Source organism: Zonotrichia albicollis, chromosome 1, assembly GCF_047830755.1.
Source record: "Zonotrichia albicollis isolate bZonAlb1 chromosome 1, bZonAlb1.hap1, whole genome shotgun sequence".
Lineage (NCBI taxonomy): Eukaryota > Metazoa > Chordata > Aves > Passeriformes > Passerellidae > Zonotrichia > Zonotrichia albicollis.
The window spans coordinates 130,835,710-130,858,026 of record NC_133819.1 but is presented as its reverse complement, the minus strand read 5'-3'; the positions used below and the strand labels follow the sequence as shown (position 1 = coordinate 130,858,026).

The window sequence follows — 22,317 nt, the reverse complement described above, 5'->3', positions numbered from 1 at the left end:
CTCAGGATGTGCTTTTTGCTGAACAGGGCAGGGATGTGTATTTTTGCTTCTTTCTTAGAAAGAACAGATGGCTTTAAAGGTTACAAATGTATCTCTAGAAACAGTTTTGATAAGTGCACAACTCTGAATCCCTTGGCTTCTGCGGTTGAGGTTGGTGAGTGACAACTGGACTGGGACCTGGTCTGGAGGCAGTGTTTGTTTGACACATTCATGTTTTCCTAAAGAGCTATTTCTTCCTCCAGCTCTTTCAGCCTCTGGAAATCTACTGATAGATCACAGCCAGGAGTACATCTTTCCTAGCACTCTTTCTAAACTTGGTTCATTGACTCATGTGTGAATTTTGCCATCTTGAGTGGGTGTTTTTTGCTTTCCTTACCTCCCTCCTTTCCCTTTCTATTCAAGAAACTTCTAATTTTAATTTGGAAAAAAATTCTGTAATCTTGCATGCCAACTGTCTGGGAGCAGATGGATCTTCATTACCCTTCACAATGTGATAGGCATTATTTATAAAGTAAATTGGGAGAACTTCAAAGGAGGTGTTGCTGCTTTTTATGTCAATAACAAGTTTTATTTTTTAAACTTGTTGAGAGTGTATTTACATAACAATAGCCTGCAACTTCCCAGGAGTTCCTGGTGCCTAATAGGGCAGTGCTACATTGCTTTCCTATTTCTGGAGAGCTTCTCCCAGTTTGAAATGCCTGTATTTTTCTGTAAGAACCCTTGCAATGTTGGCAAGCTGTCAGCACAGCCTTTTTGGACTGTCAGTTCTCAAAGGCTCTGCACAGCTGGCTACAGTGCAGCAATGCCACCCCCAGACAAATTGGGTGGAGGAGAGTTTAGGGAAGACCTCAGCACAGACATTATGTAAAATGATAGCAATCCTGCAGGTGTTTTATGCCATTACACAAAATATTTGGCCTGAGCACTCTGTCCATTGCAGAGACACTGGGCTTGGGATGCCCTTTGCACAAACTGTGCTGGCATCAGTCCTGCTACAGACTGCACACTGCCTGTCCTGGCTCCTCCAAACCAACATGTGGATATGTTCCTCTTGCTGTCTGCAGCTCTGGGAGCTATTGTATGTGCCAGCTGAGTCTCAGGCACAGGTGATCCATGCAAAACCTTCCCAACAGACTGGACAGATCTGTCTTCAATGAAGTAACCAGTTCCTCTTTTAGCATTTCTGTGTGTCTGATGCTGTAGTTCCAGGCATTGCAGAGTACAAAGCTCATGGTGGTTCCTCTTTGGGTAATATCTGTTTGTTATCTTTCTTGCATCAGGGAGCAGAAAGGAAAATCCGAGATGAAGAGAGAAAGCAGAACAGGAAGAAAGGCAAAGGCCAGGCATCCCAAGCCTCATGTAATAATGGTGAGTGAAATGGGCCTTTCTGGTCTGGGGCTAAGTCACGCTTACCATGCCTCCCTTCACAACTCTGTGCTTTGTGATCTGCCTAGCAGCTGAAGGGAAGTTGAGTGCGCTCCCTCTGCAGAAAAAGAGTGATATCACCTTCTTCAAAACAATGGCTGACCTGGATTCCCAGCCCGTTCTCTTCATACCGGATGTTCACTTTGGAAACCTGCAAAGAACTGGACAGGTAGGAAATAATGAAATGAGCAGGTGCCCACTTGCCACCTGGCTGCCTCTGCTCTGGGGCAGGTTTTAGGGAAGTAAATAACTGTTCCTGGGGGCCACTTGTTTCAGCTCTCATTTTGGTAAATGCACTTTTGGCACATTACTAATAGAGGACCTTAGAAAAGGCAAGTACCTTTCTGAGTTCTGGGTGCAGAGGAGTTTATACTTCTTTGACAACTGACTTGTTTTGTTACAGTACTGACATTCTTTTGCTTTCAAATATAAGGTTGATTTGTGACTGAAACACAATCTGGTTTTGAGTATACTCTTTGGCTTGGTGAAATGAAGTGCCACCTTGTGGTAGCAGAGATCCCCCTCCCTGTCACAGCTGAAAACAACGACCAAGCTCTTACTCGTGTAGAAAGGTCAATAGTAGGGTCACTAAACACCACTACCCGTTTTCTGTCAGCATCACCTAGAGATCTGGAAATTTCTTGAAAAAAATATTTTCACTCTTCCAAGTAAAAACTCTGTCATGCTTATGTTAAATACTCAGTATTGGTAGTTATTATCATTCGTAAACACAAGTCTTTCCTAACTTGGCTCTTTTCTATTTTATCACCTGCTGGGAAGTTGAAAGCCTGAACTGGAGGGTCAGCTCTGACAACTTTTTTACTATGAACATGTTATTTATTAACATCTCAGGGAGCAGAATGAGACAGTTATGCATATGTTTATTAAGACAAGTAGTTGATGAGGAAATCTAATATGCATTGTGGGAATCCATAAAAATCAGAAAGTTTTAGGAAGGTTGTAAAAAGGACAGGCCATTTGTAATTGTCAGTTTTGAAGCAGTGAGAATTGTGGTTGAGCAAAGCACAAAGAGCACAGACGTTGTAATCACAGCTGTCACAGGCTTACTCTCCCAAGCTGGAAAGTCGCCCACTCACAAATCAGTGTTGGGTACCTTCTGTCCTCATGGCTTTCAAACCAAAATAGGGATTTGTTTCAAAACAGGAGACGGTGGAAACATTCCTTAGTATATATAATCCTGTAAATAATTTTCTAAACTAACTGGAAGATATCCCCATTTCCTAGCTCTTAGGCAATGTTCAGCCATGTCTTTTATTGCTGTAACTCATAGTTACAGCCCTCAGCTTTGCACACACACACCTCTGAGCTATTTTCATTGCACAGTTTCAGAAGGGAAGGCCCCCAGTGAGAGCCAAGTGTGCTCTGAGTGCTCGGAGCCAGTGCTAGAGACCTGCCTGGGGTGCCTTGCCCCCTGCCCTGCCCAGCTCAGCAGCTGCAGGGCTGCTGTGCTTGTTGGTGCAGACCTGCAGTGTGGGCACATTGTGAGGAGTTTGGTTGAGTTTTCTGCAAAGTGTTGGACAAGAGACTGTGATTTTATACCTCCCCTGCTACTGTCAGCTGCATTTGCTGCTGCTGTAAATTTGGTCCCGGTGACTTTCAGCTACATGGATTTCCACAAAACTGGACTTGGGCTTCTGCCCACAGCTGTGCAAAAAATATTCAGCTGTACCTTTAGTAATTGTATTCCCATTAGGCCTGTAGTTTAATCTTGTTCTTTATAGTTTAATTAGATTTTCAGACAGTATTAAATACATACAAAAGCTTTTGAGTGTTGTGGCTTAAACTGTATTAGGGGTTATTTAGGTGAGTAGCAATCTGATTTAGAGGATTGTAAAATAATTGGGAAAATGATATAAAGCAGGGAAGGAGGGTAATGTCTCTCAAATAAACTTTGATATATTTCCAGTAGATGATATTCAACAACAGTTTCTCTAAGCCACGCTTCTTCCAGATAACAGTTTAGAACTAGTGGTGTTTGTGTTTTATAGGAAGAAGAGGATTTTTAACATATGACAAACTGCAAAACACTTGTTGTCTTTTCTCCCTTTTGAAGTTATTCTGTTAAGCAAATGTCTGAGTTTTGGGAATAATTTATTTTTATTTCCATCCTTCTAGGTTTACTATAATACAGATGATGAGAGAGAAGGGTAAGATATTTATTGTTTCACAAGCTTTGCAGTTAACATTTTAAACTCATAGAAAGTTGATACAAAATATGAAATCAGATAAAACTGACCCCTTTCTCCCCCTTCCCTCATGTTCTCCCATGTAAACTGTTTGCTTTTCATGTCTGTATTTTAATACATTTCCAAGTAAAAGAGCCCTAAGGTTTGATACAGGAAGAGGACAATATATTTGATAATGAAGTAAGCATCCATGTAAGCATGAGGGTTCTCAAATAACTTAAAAACTGGGAATTTTTTATTGAAGCACTGGACTTCACTGCATTCCTGAAAGCTGTTTAGCAGTGCACACACATGTATGCAACAAATACAGCAACTGCAGAGAGAATGGCCAAGTGTCAGAAGAGGAAGGCAGAAAGAGAAGAGAGAACCTGGGAAGGACAAAGGTTGGAAATGGGAGCACTCCTGATCTAACTTTGGAGGGACTGGAAGAATTGATGAAAGTTCCTCTGATAGTTAGAGGTGCCATGAAATAAGGGTTTTAATATGGGCTGCTGAACTTCAGCCCACATTGTGTGCCAGCCCCATACTTTTATAAGTTGCTTGAATCCCAAAGTACACACCCTCAAGTTTGAGATTCTGGAGTAACATAACTGCTCCCATAAATCTGCAAAAGGTGACCTGTAGTAGGGACTGGCCAAGCACCTGCAGTCAACACTGACTTGAAAACATGAGGCGCTTTTTATTTCTTTTTGAAACTGATGCTCTTCATAAGTCTTACAGTGGAATTTGAGAAACAAAGGGATTTATTGCATCAAGCAATAACCACCCCCCTTCCCTCAATATTTAAACAGTTAAGGGCCTTTGGGGTTTTTCAAATTAGTGTGTAACATTGGAACATATTTTTCTGTCACCTGTCCCAGCCAGTCAGTCTCGGCTATTTAAGAGGCCTGGATAGTTCAGATAAGCATCAAAAGCTAAATCCTTGCAGTTTCTGCTTTTGGTGCTATATGAGTATCTAGTGGGTGTTTTTGCCAGAGTACAAAGTGAGTCATGACTGTTGCTGTTGTCTCCTCTTCTGCTGTGAGCACAGTTTTACTGTGATGTGGTCCCTGTTTTTGTGTATTCTAGTAGCAGTGTCCTGGTCAAAAGGATGTTCCGGCCTGTGGAGGAAGAGTTTGGTCCTTCCCCTTTGAAACAAATCAAAGAAGAAGGTCTGAAAAGAGGTAACAATCCATTCTTAGCAGTTAAAAATCATTCTGTGGGACTCAAACCCTCAAACTGGGAGGGGCAGGTGTGGTTTGGACAAAGTCAGTTGTAGGATGCTAGTGCAAATATGGGTAGATGGGAGAGGAGATCTTTGTATCTGCAGTCTATAAGGAGGCATTTTAACAAATGCTAAAAATTACTTCAGAAAAAAAAAAGGACTGTGCTTTCTCAAGAAGGGATCAGGACACAAGTGTATAGAAAAAACTTAGAAAGTTTCTTGGTTCTTGGCCAAGCTACAAAGTTTATGAAAGTTCTAGTAGCAAATCTGTGATGGTCTATTTTTAACTTTTGCTCATCTTTTCTGTTCTGTCTGGGATCACAAGCAAATATGCAAGATGCATTGGGTCAAATACAGAGACCTTAACAGGCAAGCTCCTGCTGACTGCAAACTTAGATTGGGTGGAATAAAATCAGAAATTTCCTACCTTATTAGAAATATAAAACATGGAGAGACATCTTCCAGCAGATGTAACAGAATTGTTTAAGGGTTTGTTTCCCTTAACTGTTTTTACTGCCCAGGTGGGTATTATTACAGTTGCAGAAGAGCTTTATAGAAATTGCTTCCCACAAGCCCGCATTTGCCAAGTTTCTTTGTTGGTTAGGGTGGTCTGCTTGAACCAGGGGAAGCATAGAAGATTATAGGATGGAGATTGATACCTTCTTGAAAAAAATGTGAACATATGATTCTTTTAATTAAATCTTAAATTAATTATGTGAGGTTAGCACTGACTATGGACTTGCATTTGGTTGACTCAAGACCTTGGCCCAATTCACATTATCAGGGCTCTATCAAGCAGAAGATGACAGCCATGAGTGCTATATAAAGAACTGTCATTTCCTACAATTTCACCTGGGTTTCCCAGCTGGAAGCCTAGGAAGTTTTCTGCAAGGAGGTATTGGTTTGCTTTGATTATTCCCGTCTTTTGCTGTGGTTAGTTGTTTTGATAGCATTCAGGACTTGCAGGTATTTCAAGGGTAAGATTAGAAAGAAAGAAAATGTAGCTGGTGGCAAAGCTATGTAAAATGATTAAATCCAGGAGAGGCACAGAAGCAGAGAAGCTGGAGGATGCTCTCTTCACATCCCCTTCCTGTTCAGTGTTTCTCTCATCTTGGATATCCTGGCTAGAGGCCAAGGCTTTTCCAGTGTGGCCTTTGCCCTGGTGAACTTCCTGCCATCCGGAACCTTGCCTCTGGGATTGTGCTGGTGGGGTGCAGCTCAGCTGAGCCTACCCATTTGATAACTCTGTCTTTGCCAGAGGATTCACTGGTATTAAAATGCTTGGGGTTTTTTCTCCAGCATTGCTATATTGAAAGCTTCTTTTCTCAAGATTTATTTGGTACAGCAGAATCAAGAGTCCTAGAGAGCAGGTGTAGATGGGGTGCAGGTGTAATGTTTGAGAGTGAAAGGTCTGATATGTGAAAATAGACATTAAAATATACATTAAAGGCAATGTAATCCCAAAGTGTCTTATTAGGAGAGCAGTGCAGGTAAATAGCAGCCAGTGAGGTGTCCAAGCTCCACTGAAGAACTGAAGTGGAAGTGTATGATCTCACCCCTGCCTTCTGGACCTACTTGTAACACTGTCTGGTGGAAGTAAAAATATTAAGGGGCAGCCTTCAAGAAAACAGGTCTGAAGGGATTTGCAAATGCTCTTTATATTCTCACTCAGGTAGCTGCCTCTTTTTGAATTATTCTTTCATCTCCTTGACCTCTAAGGGAAGTCCAAGTGCCCAACGCAGAAATGTGAAGTATGTTAATCTGTACCAAATGTGCATCACAGCTGGTTACTTGGCAAGACTTGGCTTTTTCCTGTTTTGAGTTCTCAGTAAGTTTTCAATTCACTTTCCCTTTCAGATTTCATAGGGAGTTTGCAGTTAATTATAAATCCAGCAGCTGAATTATAGATCAGGTGGATTTCCAGTCCTGTAGTTCTCAGTTTAAAGAAAGTAATTTTTTTGGGTAGCTTTTGTCTCTTAGGAAAGTTATGTTGAACTACTCTGAAACATTCTGGATTCATAGCAATCAGGATGTTGAGAGCCAGCCAAGGGAATTTGTGCCTGGGCAATAACTAAAACTCCAAATGTGAGAAAGGAAAGCTAAATTACATCTACCAGTCCTTCTTTCCTTGACTAAGATGTGCCACATCTTTATCCAGAGACTACTTGACAGAGACTGTAGTCATTGTTCATAGGGTGCCAGTCACAGCACTGGTAGTGCCCAGGCTCAGACCTTCCTAATGCCCCAGGACACACTGGCTCATTGTGTCCTTAGTTTCATTTTTCCTTGTGTATGTTGTTAACAATTTAAAAAGAGGTATCTAACATTGTTCTTCTGCATTCACACATAAATCCTCAATTCGGGTGGCCTGGCTTCTAAAAGTCTCACTGGTGCAACAACATCCCTTTGCCCCTCAGCAATTTGATGTGTTGGGGCTATTTCTTAAGTAATTAAAGACAAATTTGTCTTCCCCCATCTTATACAAATCTTTTTAACATCTAAAAAATATTAAGGTATGCAGTAGTTTTTAGTGCTGGCAGGAAAGTTAAGGGCTAAGACTAGGGAGTAGATCAGACAAATTTGAATTTATCTTGTACCTTTCAGGCAAAAATAGCTCATTACCTTGTACAAGATTTCCCCCTTGTTCACCTCCAAATCTTTTAATTTGTACTATTAGAGTGAGTCCATCTAGACGCCGTGAATGTGATGACAGTAGGATCAGAGGACATGAGTTGTGTTACATGGTCACAGGCATTCAGTGGCAGTGCTGCTGCTGAGCCCAGTGGAGCCTTTGCAGCCCTTTTCCCTCCCCTCTGGCTGTGCCTCCCACTGTGGCTGTCTCTCTGCTGCTCTGCCAGCATGAAGGCTGTGGGGCTGCATGGTACACTGAGGCAGGGATCTGATGTGTCTGAAGAATAACTCAAAAAAAGTGTTGTTTTTTCACTCACATCTGCTGTTTGAGAGAGTTTTTCATCCAGGAAAATTTGTTGAGATGAGCCAGAATAAGAGGGTGTAAGGATACGGATGAGACAGGGACTTCCTAAGGCATCACTGTCACCAGAAGTCATTTGTGGAAGCATACTCTACTGAATCAAAGCCAGGAGTTTCACACCTGTCAGGGTAAAGGAAAGCCTAACAACTCCCTGTGTGCTTACTGATCCTCTCTCTCTGTGTGTGTAATGTTGCCTGGCACACCAAGCACAGCAGAGATGTAAAGCTCAGCACTGGGATTGTGTCACGTACCCAAGTTTAACCTTGGACCAAGTGATTTTTTTTTTCTCCTTTCAGATATATTTGTAATTGTTAAGGCTGGCAGAGCTCCAGATGTTTGTAAAGCCAGGTGTTCCAGGACAACCCTCTAGTCACAAGGAAAAAGTTTACTAAATTAATATAAGTGTTAATACTGGTAAAATTAGTCCATTGAGTGAGAGCTTGTTCATGTGATTAAGCACATCAGGCATGGTAAAATTTAACTCCTGGTGTGGAATTTTGTTTTTCTTTTATGTTTTGACAGGTTAAGTTGTGACCCAAAGTTTTCTCTGCTTCTAACTCCATTAAAACAATGTTCTCAGGCCAGGCCCCAAGAGTTGCCAAAATATAGGTGAAAAGGATGTGGCTCTGCATGCTGTGGTTGCAGTTTCATGACTCATATTTTTGAATTAAAGATGCAAAAACTCAACATTGTCCTCCTGCATGCTTGGTTTTTAGGCCCAGTGAGGGAACTGAACTACCCATTATTTTTTTCCAGTCATTTCAAAACCTGGGCAAAGGAGCTACAATTCTCCACAAATTGGCCTGTGTCCATCCTGCTAGAGTCTTGGCATGAGAATTAACTTTACACAATTACTTGTATGTGAAAAATACCATCAAATTTTTTGGTTCATCTGTGTGTCATCTATTGAGTTACGTGGTGAAGATATCTCTTGGACCATGAGAATTTGTAGTTTCAAAAGATGCCCATTTCTGTATACCGCCCCCCCCCCAAAAAAAAAAGGGTTACCAATGTAATTTGTTCCACAGACATGACAGTGCATGTGTGTTTGTACCTCATGTGCAGCAATGCTATTTGAAAAGGCAGTTCATTTAGGAAACAAAATATATTGCAGAACCTGTCATATTCAACCTGTTATTTATCAGTCATGTGAGATGATGCCTAAAATACTTTTCTAGCGTCTATGCTTACATGCTTTGTACCTGTCTGCTTTGCTTCTGCCACGTTATAGCAAGGTTCCTCCATTTATCTGAACAAGTGTGAAGAAAACAAAAGCTAAAGAGGGCAGGGCACTGTGCCTGTGGACAGCTAGCAGCTAACATCTTAGGGAGGAAGAGGAACAGAAATGGCATTTGGGTACCTAAGCAGGTGGACACACTGGTAAATGCCTGCCTGCCAGCTGTGCTCTTGAATGTCTCCCCTGTAAAGTCTCAAATTACTTTGAATTCATTTTTCCCAGTGTTTAATTTCATACTGGTCAGGCCATTTGCAGTCATCTGCCCAGTAATGTCAGAGACAACTATTTCTTTACCTTTTCTTTGATTTTGCTCTCAAAGGCACAGCTAAAGGCAACACAGACTTGCCTTTTTTGAATGTCCTTTCAAGCCTTTTAGATGAAACCTGGAGAGGTACAAGCCAAGACAGAGGTTTAAGAAGACCTAGATTGTGTGTTTTGTCCTATAACCAAGGGACAAGGCCCCAGTGTTTTTTAGCTTCTTTGTGTAAATGGAGATTTAGATTCTGGAAGAAAGAGATTTTTCACATTAGATTAAATTTTCAATACTGTATTTTCAATGCAACTCCAATGTATTGTCCATGTCTAGATCACTGATAATATTAAAGGTACATCTTTTTAAGTGCAAACCATCTTCAGTGCTTCATTTTATCTGTCATGGATTAATATTTGTTTTTCTATTCAGTGTGGGGTATTTCATCTGTGCAATTGACTGAACCTGCTCCTAATTTGATTTTTTTTTCCCCTATTTCAGTGCTTTTGTATGTGAGGAAGGAGACAGATGAGGTGTTTGATGCTTTGATGCTGAAATCACCCACAGTGAAGGGGCTAATGGAAGCTGTAAGTATCCAATGTCCTCACATTGTTTGTCTTTCTTGGCAAGAAAATCTTGCGGCTTTCCATGTATTATTGATATTCAACCATTATGTAAAGATGAAGTTATTTTCAAGTGCATTTAAAGCATTTCTTAAAGCTTTCTGGAACCCTGAAATGCTGGCATTTTCCTAATTCAGTGTTATCAGCAGGTTTCTGGTTTTAAATAGCATCACAGAGCTGATTATTGGACACCTGAGCTTTGAGGAATTGCAGTAGTTAACCAGTGTCAGGGAAGGACAGAGGTGCAGGCTTCATTTTCTGAAATGCTTCTTTCTGAACTGATGGTTCAGAGCCTGTTGGATCTTTTCCTGTAATGCTTGTCAGTACATTCCCAGCCTGGTTTCCAAGAAGAGGCCCAAGGATGCAGTGTTTCTGTGGGAATTTCATGTGGCCTTTGTGCAATTGCTGTTCAGCATGTAAGAGGCAGGTGCTGAGCCAGTGCAGACTTGTCATTCATATGTTGTCTCAAATTCCTTCTCTAGTCCTCACTTACAGCATGACCTACCTACCACTTGCCTCTTTGCTGCTTCTTTGAGTTGAGGTTTAGCTGTCATCATAAGAGTTGCTGTTTCCATGTTTAATCTTGTTTATATGAGCTGATGGCTCATGAAATTTGGTAAGGGAAGAGTTAAGAAATAATCATGTGTCTCACTGCTTCAGTGGAGGAATGTGAGATTGACACGTGGGATGCTGAGTTGGTTTCCAGCCTTGTTTACTTGTAGGGGAGAAGACGGAAATGGATGAAAATGCCCCTAGAGAACTCAGCCAAGTGCTAGAAGTGTGTATATTTATACTCTCCTAAAACCATCACAGTATTTTGTTACATTTACTGAACACTTTTAATGCAGTAAAGATTGAGTTATTTGGTCAATATTTGGCCAGTAGCAGAAGGCAGAAAAAGATTTGTGGGTTAGTGAAGTTGCTTAAAGCACCTCTTTAGATGGGGGTATCTCTGAGGAGAGTCAGTGGCACGCTAAGGATGTCCTAACTGTGCTTCTGCTGATGCTGTTTGTTAGCTGTGACTGCAGCTCAGCTGTCAGGCAGAGCACATGGATAACAAAAACCAGGCTTTGCTTGAAGAGGCAGTAGTTTGATTCATGGTAAGCTGCAACACGATTTCATCTTGTCTTTGTATGGAAGTTAAAAGTATGTTATAATCTGTTCAAGCTAGCATGAATATTTTATCTCTAGTAGTCTGTGCCTCTCCATGCCTGTTCTCCAGCCACCATGTAACAATAACAGAGCTGGTGCAGAAGCAGGAAGGGTTTCTGCATGCCTCAGTCAGTGCAGCTGCTGACTCACTGGCATGTTTTCGGCACCAGAGAAATCTGATCTGTTGTAAAATGTCCCAGTTCACTGGAAGGAACACATTCAGAAAATCTGAATTCTCTTTGGTAGGATATTGTGGATAAAACAATGCCAAAAAGCTGTCAAACTGCATATTCTTAAATATTGTCTCTACAGTCATTGCAGAAAATCATGTAATTTTGTAATTGTGCATGTCCTAAATGCGTCATTCTATTCTCAGTATTAAGAATTTAGGAGCTGAGCTTCTGAGTATTACAGAGCCCCAGATCTGAAAGGGAGCTCCAGTGATCCTCAGCCATACCCTCCTTCTCTGTTTATGGATTTTACTCTTTTTGTTAGTCATTATTCCTGATCTTTGACTTCTCCCCTAACTTTCTGTTATTAATGATATGGTTTTCTCAGATCCTATATTTATTTTATTCTCACATATACCCCCATTCCAAATTAACAATTAGATTTCTTTTCAGATATCTTTCTTTTGGCAAATATCTAGAGGTTTTGGGTTTCAGAAATGCAGCATATCTCAGGAAGCTACTCAGATGTTTGGTTTTTGCTAATCAGTCTTGATCAAGTGAAAATAGCAAAACATCACATATATGTGTGACTGACCAGCTCTACATCCTGATTTCAGCCTGATCCAAAGTCAGGATAACTGTGGATCTCAGTAGGTACCTCAGTCTTACAATTGTGCAAAATTGCATACTTATTCAAATTACAGAAGGCAGTTCAAGCATCTCCCAAAATCTTTCAATAATTAAAAGTTAACAGCCGAGTTCAGTAGATCTAGCTTAGACTATTAGATACCTGCCAATATATATGTGATCTTCCAGCCAGTGTAGGGCAACAGACAGATTATTTAATAGAAATAAGCTGGCAAAGATGTTTTCCTACATGCCTTGAGCCACCCAGGTATTGCCCTTTCTGGTCTCCTGATTCCAGAGAGCATTTCTGGTGGCTTGTGCAATCAGAAAAACTTGCCATGCCAGGGGACTGCAGCCCAAAGGGACACCCAGATGGGTATTTCAGTGCCACTCAGAAGGCTGTTGCACTGCTTCAGGCATCCTAACAGAAATAAATCTCTGCTCAGAAGATTGACAAATGGAAAATTGAGATGATAAGAAAAATACTGCTCCAAATAAAGACACCTTTTTAAAATTTAATGTAGCCTGCTTGGGTTCAGGTGAGAAATCCTGTAGTTTTGTATGGAAGTTGGCAGTAAGAGGTGGTCCTCCTGTGCTGGCAGCAAACACTCTGAGAAGAGGGTGTTAAGTGAGATGCCCTAGCAGATGCTTGCCCTATGCTTTCTCCAATTCTGCAGCAGGACTTTGCACATTTGTACTGGAGAGGGAGGCTCTCCCATACCCCCACTTTAAGCCTTGCTTCCACAGCTTGCTGTTTGGTATAATTGATTGAATCCCAGGGGTTCCTGAGAAATGTGCTTATTCAGTCAGCTGGAAGTCTTTTGCAAAGCTCAGTAATCCCTGCATGTTATATAAATCCTACACCTGTCATAGGCAGTGTGACAGGCAAGGCTTTCTCAGCCCAGCCTCTCATAGTTTATGTAGGAAGTGGTGTCCCAGAGTCCCAAACTACTTTGAGCAACATTTGGAATGCATGAGTGTTAGGTATGCCAAATATCCTAGGGAAGATTTATGCTGGAATGTGCAGAATGCTGTATATTAGCTGCTATTAAGCCTCCTTGGCAAGAAATGTTTTGCTCAGCTTGTTTATTTGCATGGAGTCAGTGAAAAGTGTCTTCAAGTGCTGGTCTTTACAGTATCACTGGGCATCAGAGTTAACAACCCAGAGAGAGAGATCATTTCCTTGTGTTCACACACTTGTGACACTTTCTGCAGTTTTGGGTTGCCAGTTTTTCTCCAATGCCTGTTACAAAGGATTTTTTTCAAATGTCTGATGAAATTCATCCATTTTTATTATTGCTTTACATAAAAACCTAAAATTAGGGGTACAACAGAAGCACAGATACAAAAATTCAACACCAGATTGTTTATCTGATGTCATTCTGTTCATGATAAGCAAGACCAGAGGATAATAAAGAGTAAATGCACAGTGAAACATGCTGGTGCAAGCAAAACTGAAGTAGCAAATGTCACCCAAATTCAGTTTGTATTTTATTCTCTGCTAGGTGGAAAACTTAGGGAGTGGATGGGTCTATTGTACCCCATCAGTTATTCCCCTTTCTGTTAGCCACTGATGTATCCTTATAGTCAGAGGACACTGTTTTCAGTGTATGAGAAGTTTTATTGGTTCTTCAGAATCTTGGAGTTCTGCTATAGAATGCCAGTCAGGCTGATAGCCTTGTGCATTATTAGGGGTAGTTTTAAGTACAAAATTGCATCTGGGCTACGATGACAATTATACTGTTATAGGTGCCGTAGACTAGTATAGGCTAATTAATTCTCTCTTTCAGAAAATCTTGGCTGTCTGGATGGAGCCATGCTTGGTGTTCAGCCTGTGACTCTTTGAATCTGTCCTCAGTGCTGAGTTTATCCATTCCATTTTCTCCTTTGTGATAATTGCTTTAATGTACTTCCTAAAATACCTTTTCTCAACAGAACTTTGAATGCCAACACAAAGAAAGGATTTTACAGTGCCTGATGTTTGCCAGTCTTTAAATGGATTTTTAATTATGCATTACTTATCTTTTACATTAGTAAAAAAAGTAATCTTTTTCATTACTTATCTAATGCAAAAGATAAGTAGTCAGCTATTCAGCTGCAACTTCATTTCACTTGGGAAGAGCTGGACACTTACTTTGCTTGGCAATAGAACAACACAAAGCATTAATCACTGGGGGGAAAAAAGTCATTTTTCTGTAACTATTTTGCCTTTTGGGACAATCCTCTTCTAAAACGTGAACTGTGAGACCTGTTCCCTCAAAGAAGAATCATAATTTGGAAAGCAAACCTGGCTCAGATGAAGGGCCCAGGGACACCATCTTCAAGCACACCACACACTCACTGCAGAATAGACATCCAAAAAGTTACTAGTACACTGCTGCAAAGCAATGCCAAAGCACCCATGTGAAGTACTTGTTGGCATGGGTAATTTGTCAGCTAAGTAGTTCTTCCTTCTAAAGTTTTACTGTATTTTCTGCTTTATTGTTTTAGTTGCTTTAGAAGTTTATTTACAAGTCCTTTACCTTGATAACACACTTCTCTGTGACATCTCATCTTGTTATCTATACACTCAGATGATGTTTTGTGAATCAGTGTTTTCATTTTGCTACTGTAGTAACTAGACGGAGTCATCTTCCCAACAATACAGAAGCTTCTTAGCACTGTGTGTTTGATGTTGGTAACCCTCCCACAATTAAAGGTACCTTGAAGACACTTCAGACAGAAGTACCACCATGGAGAGTCCTTGAAATGTCTTTGAGAAATAGAAATGTGTACGTTTTTGTTATTCCATCAGTCCATCAGCTCCTGTTGGGTTGCCATGTGTCTGCCTTCTGCCTGGTGGGAGAAGCCTTTGCTTCTATGAGCCAAAAAAAATCAGATTAAGAAACAACAGAAAGATCAGATTGAAATTCCCTGGTAAAATCTGAAGCTGGGAAGAACATTGACTCTTCGAGCAGAGCACTAGGAGATGCTGGGGCAGTTCTGATGGCTTACACCCTATGAAAACTATAGTATCTGAGTTTCTGAATGGAGACAATTGTGGGTTTTGATTAAGCTGTTCAGGATTCTTGCTCCCCAAGTCATCCTTAAATGAAAGCATGATATGGTTGTAACAGACTTTTCTCTGTAGCTATCCTGTCAAAGTTTGCAGAGATTTTGTTTTAATGTCTTATGTAAGGTAAGAGGTGATATTTTTATATTTCTCATTCATCTTTAGTGATATTTCTTTTTTTTTTATTATTTCAGATCTCTGAGAAATATGGGCTGCCAGTTGAAAAGATTGCAAAACTTTATAAGAAGAGTAAAAAGGGGTAAGTTAGTTACCTTCCTAAGGATCTATTGCAGGATCCTTTAGAAGTAGTCACAGATCCCAGTTATACCTGGGGCCTCATGATGCTGGGTAGTACAAACTCTTTCAGGAGACAAACCCATGTTCTTGAAATCTTCATGTCTATGGAGACTGTAAGGGATGGCAGAATAGGAAACATGGATCTCCAATCTGTGTCTGACCAGTATTCATAAGCTTACTGTGAAGGAAGGGTTTGTGGATAAGATATGTGAATAAAGTCTGTTTTGTAGACAATATGCTTAATAGCCTCATGGACGGCCAGCATGGGAGATGCTGCCTTTGCTGTGAATGCAGTGTGGAGTTTTCCTGCAGTGTTAGGGAGAAGGCCACTGTCTAACTCTGAAAGACAGGCAATGTTTGCTGCAGCCATTTCAGCTGAATAAATTTAGACATGAACATCACAGCTGGACTTTTAGAATAGCTAGGCTTCTGCTCCATGCCATAAAACTAAATCTCTCCACTTCAACTGTTTTTTAAAGTTCGATTTAACCACAATATTGTAGCAATATAATTTAAAACCAGTAATTTGTTTTCGGCTGTAACTAGCTTAGGGCATTGTTGTCTGGGAATTTCTTTAGTTTTTGAAAAGACAGGTGAAACTTCTCATGTTTTGCTTCTTTCTAAGTGACAGAAGAAACACTTGGAGGTAAAGAGTGAGGAAAACACTCATATACACTTGTAATTGTACATTACACAATTACACAATTGTGTAGTCATTGTTGATAGTCTCACATCTAAGCTGAGTTCTAAGTCTGTGAGCTGTGTGCAAAGCACAAATTCCACTGCTTCCCTGTGCTTCCCTCCCACCACAGAGGTGCAGCAGCTCACATGGTGTGTCTGAAGAGTAGCACAGATGTGTCCCTGTGGGAGCCACCACCAGGCACAGGAAGCACCAGCTAGCTGGGTCTGCCAGGGATCTGAAGTGCAGCCCATCTGTAGGTAGCCTAAGTGTGTTAGCATCCCAGCACTGGCATGTCCCTTAACTGCTCTGGCAAGGAGCAGCCTCTAATCCAAAGACTACAAGGGACTACGGGGCAGATCTTGCTGGTAATTCCTACTACTGAGCCTGTACTGGTGTGTGCTGGAGTCTGGTTTTGTGTTGTAGAGAAGCAAGTACACGTGGCAGAGTGTAAAGCTTTTCCTTTCAGGGTCCTGGTACATAAAAACATTGATTTCTGCCTTTGTCACCAGCATCCTGGTAAACATGGATGACAACATTATTGAGCACTACTCCAACGAGGACACATTCATCCTGAACATGGAGAGCATGGTTGAAGGCTTCAAGATCACACTGACAGAGATCTAGCCTCAGGCAGAGCCATTTTGTAAGGAACCACAGCATTTCATCCTTCTTGGAAAGCAGATTCCCCATAAACTTGACAGACATTGATCAGAGAAACTGTTACAAGACTGCATTGAAAATACTGTCCATTCTGCACATCTGCAGCCCCTGCAGATATAGCCTTGGGTTTGTCAAGGACAAGGCCATTCACAGTAACCTGGTCCCCTATTTATTGTTCCTCACTCTCTAGTGGACAAGCAGTTACCAGCCCCCAGATTTGTAACCAGATGACCCACTGCAAATGTGAAATGCAGCATTTTAATCCATACTTCAGTGTGGATAAGCTCATTCTAAAACACATTCAGTAACTATGCTGGTCTAATTTCAGAAATCTGGTATAAATCACTTTACCAGTAGTTGTCTCTGTCATCCTAAAAATCTGTTGCAGTGCTAAAGATGGGCAAAGTGGCTGACAGTTCACTTGCTCAGACTGATCCTTATCTCTCTCTACTGTATAGTCTTGCCAAATACCTCTGGTAGTTCTCAGCATGTAGCAATGAGGACTTGTAAGTAAGGCATTCAGCTACAAATGTAACTTGTAAGTAAATGGTAAAGAAACCATTTTAACCTTGTATATAATGTTTATAATATGCAATAATATATTTTAACTACTGTATGTGGGCATGTTTACTGCCACTATGTTTTTGTATGTATTTGGTTTAGGGTTTCATGGAATCTTTCCCAGAGGATTAAACTGCTGCAATCTGTTAAAGAGTGTGTACTGAGAAGCTGATAACTGAATCTGTACTCATATGCTCCATCCTTGCTCACACAATTGTATATTGAAATATTAGAGCAGACTCTGCTACTGGGTCTTGGATGCTCTAGCATAATGGGCCCCACTGTAGGTGCCCAAGTCCCAGCTGTAGAACTTGAGTCTCCCATCCAGCTGGAACAAAATCCAAGAGACACCATGTGTCTGCTGCCTGCTTTGCCAAGAGGTACAGAAGGGACTTCTTCCTGATCGTCTTCCTTGGATGAAGCAGAGGCTCCTAAAGTGGTATTTTCTCAAACCTGTGGTGGGAATGTTCTTTCTGCAGCAGCCTGTGCATCAAAGCATTCCTCTAGACTGTAAGAAACAGGATTTCAGACTCTTCCTTTTAAGTGTACTTGCTCTTGTATCTCCATTGAATGATTCAGCTGTGATTCCTAGGACACTTGGGTGATGTATAAGCCTGGGCTTGATGTAAATATTTTATCAAACTGGAACAATTTTTCCACTGGAGACTGAGTATCCCACAACTGAGGAGTGGAGATTGGTCTCTCTCTCAAGGGCTGCATCTGAACCCAAGTTGAACTACATGGTTATTCCATCAAATTCCACACCTGCCTTATGAATTCTGTGAAGAGATAAAGTTGTGCAGGCTAAACTCATACCAGGAAAGGGGTTCAAGGCCTGAATGTCCCTATGACATCCAAACCCGGCATCTCCCTCTCTCCATTCTATCTCCTCTGGCTGTTGTGGAGAGCTCCTCACTTAGCATATAATTCCATGAGATTCAGTTGCATTTTATTCTCTACCACTGTGCATGGATCCTGTGTGACAGACAGAAGTGGGGTCCTTTCCTACATGCAGCCTTTAGAGTTTATTCTTTTCTTTCTAAAACCTTTTCTCGTTTTGTTACACAACCTTTATTATTTGGTGGTTAATGGCAGAAAGAAACACTGCCATGTTTTACAGGGCTCATGTGTGGACCTATTTACATTCAAGCAAAGTAGCTGGGATAAGTGACCAGTCTAATTTGGCCATATCTGCATGAATTGTCCTGTAAGTTCATGAACACTTTCTTAACATCATTAGCAGTAGCATCCCATTAAAATCTCTTCCTTTAATAGAAATGTTAGTTACATGTCAAGGTTTCTGTGGGAGCAGAAACTATAAAGGGTTCAGGCTGGTAGCATCAGCACTAACATACCCAGAATTCACATATGCCTGTAAAGCAAAGTGTGTATTCTGTCTTTCTCCTGCCCTTTTCTTTTGTCATGCACTCTTTCCCCTTCTGCTGCAGAGTTTTGTTGTAATTTGCTTAACTTTATATAAAAATGCACTCCAGAAAAGATGCTCTTGCTATGCTGTTCAAGAGTAAACAATCTGGGAATACAAGAGATTTATGATGGTTCTGTTTGTTTCTACTTGGCTCAGACTGAGATAAAAAGTCTATGCTGACTTATCCCAGATAATTTTTTCTTAAAGAAAAAAATAGGACAGTTGATACAGGAAGCATTAGGGACCAGCACACAGGACTGGTAAGCAATACTGTCAGTTCTTGTATTTCTCTGCTGGTGTTTGGAATCCTCAGAATATCATCTGGGATCTCTCAGCTGGTCAAGATGCTTGGACAGCTCTCTTGGGTGCTGCAGCATCCTGTGATGAGGAGCAGTGTAGGATCAGTGAGAAGTGCAGTGCTTCAGGAATACTGGGAGTTAAGGAGTTTTCCATTGTCATTTTAGGAGCTTTCAGTCAGCCACTGTCCAGAAAAGGAAAGTTGCTTCCAAGATTAACTGAAAGCTATTCTAAATACATCCTAAAGTGTGCAAATTCCTGATAGTAGAAAGCTAATACTCCTGCCTTTAGTTCCTCTTACAGTCTCAGTGAAGTTATCAGAAAGGTGCCTAGATTGGTGGCAAGATTATTTTAAAACCACAACTAGAGCTAGGTAAGGATGATCAGCCTTTACTTTATCTGCCAGGCTCTGAGGCCTTTGTTTCTCTGCTCCAGATGCAGGTGCCTCACAAGCACTGAGTATCCGTGCTGCACCCCCTTCAGTTGTAGTTGTAGCATCAGCTGCTGGAGGAGCACTGAACCTTGGATGCTGCTTGTGGCAAGCTCCAAGCTCTCAGGCTTCACCTTTTTGGTCCAAATCAGCCCATCAGGGTAGTGGGAAAGGGGCAAGAGTGGTATGAGTAATGCAAACTTCTGAAGCAGTGGCTGCCTTATGCCCTGCTTGACTCAGATATCCTGAGGAGTACACAGTGCTTACATGTATATTGTTTAAAATATGCATGTTGCTTTTGTTTGATAAAAAAATATTGATTAATGCTGGGTCTTCCAAATATTATGAGTTAAATGGAAGTAGGATTTGTCTACTGTTCAGCAGGGGACAGGAATATCTATCTTGCCTCCTTTGTCTCTTTGTGGAACTGCTATGGTTGTTTATTTAAAGGAACAAAATTCTCATTTCCTTCTCTTCTTCAAGACAGCAATCTTGAATCTTAATTAGTACAGCCTGAAGAGTGGCTTGCTGCTCAGTGCATTTTCCCTATGAAGAAAATGCAATGTCAGTAGATGTTATGTTTTGAAAAACTCTAGAGATGTACAAAAGGAGAACTTCTAATTTTGGTTCCTGCTGCAGATTTGGCACTTTGTCCGTCCATTTGATGTTTTATTATGAAATCCCATTCAAATTCTCAAATTCTAGTTCTTTCTCACAGTCAGGTGCTGATATTCCCAAAATAAAGTGCATCCCTTGAGTGAAGTTTTGTGGATGTACTGTGATCACCCCATCAAGACATTTTGGAGGATTTCTAACACTGAGTGTAAACTACAAAGAAAAGAATGGGTTTTTTTCATGTGTGTCCTCTCTCACAAAGTTTTTGGTCAATGGAATTCAGAGATCAAATGTCTTTCTTATATATTTTTTTTCATTCTATGAATTGTTTAAATGTAAATTAATTCAAACAATTAGTAAAATCTAAACTCTCTAGCTGTCAGAGATGCTGTATATTGATGGAACTGGAACTGGAAAGGAGTATCTTATGACTTATAAAATGTAAAGCTTATTAAGTGTTTATATGCTCTTCCATTTCCTATTAATTGAGACAAGATACAAACAAGAATGTTTGTGCCAAAGGTTGTGACAAGCCGTCTTTCTGGCAAACAAGGAAACTTAATGTATAAATAGTGTGCTTTTATATTAAGAATTAGCTCATGTAACTTAATAGTGTTGCAACTGGGAGAGGGGTTTGATAAGCTGTAAATACAGTTATTTTATTTTTTGTACATTTTTAAGAAGGAAAAAAATAAATATTCCTATGTATGAGACAATATTTCTGTTGCTGTGGTGTGTATTACTACATGTCTCCAGGAGGTATTAATATGTACCAGTGCCTGAAGGGGTGCAGAGAGGATGGAGTCACAAGCTCTTGTAAATGGTGCCCAGTGACAGGACCAGAGGCAAGGGGACACACACTAAAACACAGGAGGTTCCCTCTGAAATCAGGAAATGCTTTTTACTGTGTGACTAAGCACTGGAGTAGGGTGCCCAGAGAGATTGTGGAGTCTCTATCCCTGCAGATATTTAAAAGCTGCCTTGACGTGGTCCTGGACAACCAATTCTTGTTTGCCCTACTTGAGCAGGGGGATTGGACCAGATGAACTACAGAAATTCCTTTCAACCCCAGCTATTGTGTGATTCTGTGACATGTTGAAGTGTCCTGGGAACCTGGCTGGAAGCACTGACAGTAACTTCTTTGTGACTCCTGGGCACCTGAGTTGAGATCCTTACCCACACCTACTCCAAAAGCACTGAAGCATACCTGGCCACATATCTTGCAGTAAGACATTTTCATCAAACATTTTATTCTCTACCAGTTCAGTTTGGCTTTTCAAACAAGATTCAGGAGGTGAGAACATCTTAGTAGGTGAGAAATTGCTTGGGAAAGCATTTTCCTCAGCAAAGGTTGATTCCCCAGGCAGTAGCAGGACAGCCCTGTCTTACAGTGGGGTGCAGGAGTTCAGTGCTCTGGATGAGCAGTGCAGGGTGAGCCAGGATCAGCTCCCATGGAGCCCTTTAAGGTAATCACATTTCCTGGGCACTGCCTGTGATAGATTTTCAATTATGTTTTATAGGAAGTGGTTTTACTGAGTGGCTCTTGGGATGCAAATGCTTTAAAGCTGTGTGGTTGGCAGTGCTCCATCTGCAGGGCCATGGAGGGGTGAGGAGAAGTGTGTGGGCTGATGGGAGCCCCTGCACCCACTGTGTGCTCAGGGCTTGGGCTGTGTCTGGCATGGCTGAGCCAGGCTCCAGCAAGGTGACTCAGGTCACCTTGATTAAAGGTCATTGAGAAGGACTGACCCCTCTTTAGGAGCAGGAAGCAAAACTCTCCACCTCTAGCTCCTGACTGAAACTTCTGGGGACTCACTGGAGCAGCAAAGCTGTCCCTTTCAGCACCTTCTCAGTCTCGTGGCTCAATTTGTGCTGCAGAAAACACTGACGGATTCTGGAGCACGCCACTTCCCAGATGGAGCCATGAGCTGCAGGATCACAGTTCCCTCCTCCCTGAGGTGGGAGCTCCACTCCGGGATTGTGGGAGTGCAACTGCTCCAGCGCCTGGGGCAGATGGCTTTGCACAGCGAGAGGAGGGACAGCAAGGGTGGTAAGTGGAGGATTTTAGCCCCCCTGTACAAATAAACAACTCCTTATACCCAGTCTTTTTATGCTAAATCGTATCGTGGCCCTTAAGTGGGGGGGGGGGGAAATGTGCATCACAGGGAGTCTGGCACACTGGAAACTTGTGTAATAAAGTTTGCACTGAGCACAGGAGATACCTGAATACTGCAACTGATGCTTCATTCAGGCTCCAGTCTGTCTCAAGCTCAGATTAATGTGCAGTTCCACAAATAGGCATTTTTGTTTAAGCTGAAAAGGAAGTAGGCACTGGTTTCTGTTACTTTCCAGTAGGCTTTAAACTACTTTTTGCACTCAGCTAATCCCAGCTCCAAATTTAACTGAGGTGAAA

The 22,317-nt window shown here is 41.3% G+C and overlaps 1 protein-coding gene across 1 annotated transcript in view; it reads left to right on the top strand.

Moving 5' to 3' along the window:
* GRHL2 (grainyhead like transcription factor 2) overlaps positions 1–20,617 on the top strand; it is a gene marked incomplete at its 5' end in the record, with an annotated part of 52,226 nt that extends 31,609 nt beyond the window's left edge. The window contains 7 exons of the mRNA XM_074554234.1: positions 1,281–1,368; positions 1,458–1,594; positions 3,562–3,593; positions 4,701–4,795; positions 9,817–9,902; positions 15,134–15,198; positions 16,428–20,617. Of these exons, the coding sequence (XP_074410335.1) occupies positions 1,281–1,368; positions 1,458–1,594; positions 3,562–3,593; positions 4,701–4,795; positions 9,817–9,902; positions 15,134–15,198; positions 16,428–16,542 (618 nt within the window). The remainder of the gene's footprint in view (positions 1–1,280; positions 1,369–1,457; positions 1,595–3,561; positions 3,594–4,700; positions 4,796–9,816; positions 9,903–15,133; positions 15,199–16,427) is intronic.
* Positions 20,618–22,317: the final 1,700 nt, after the last annotated feature.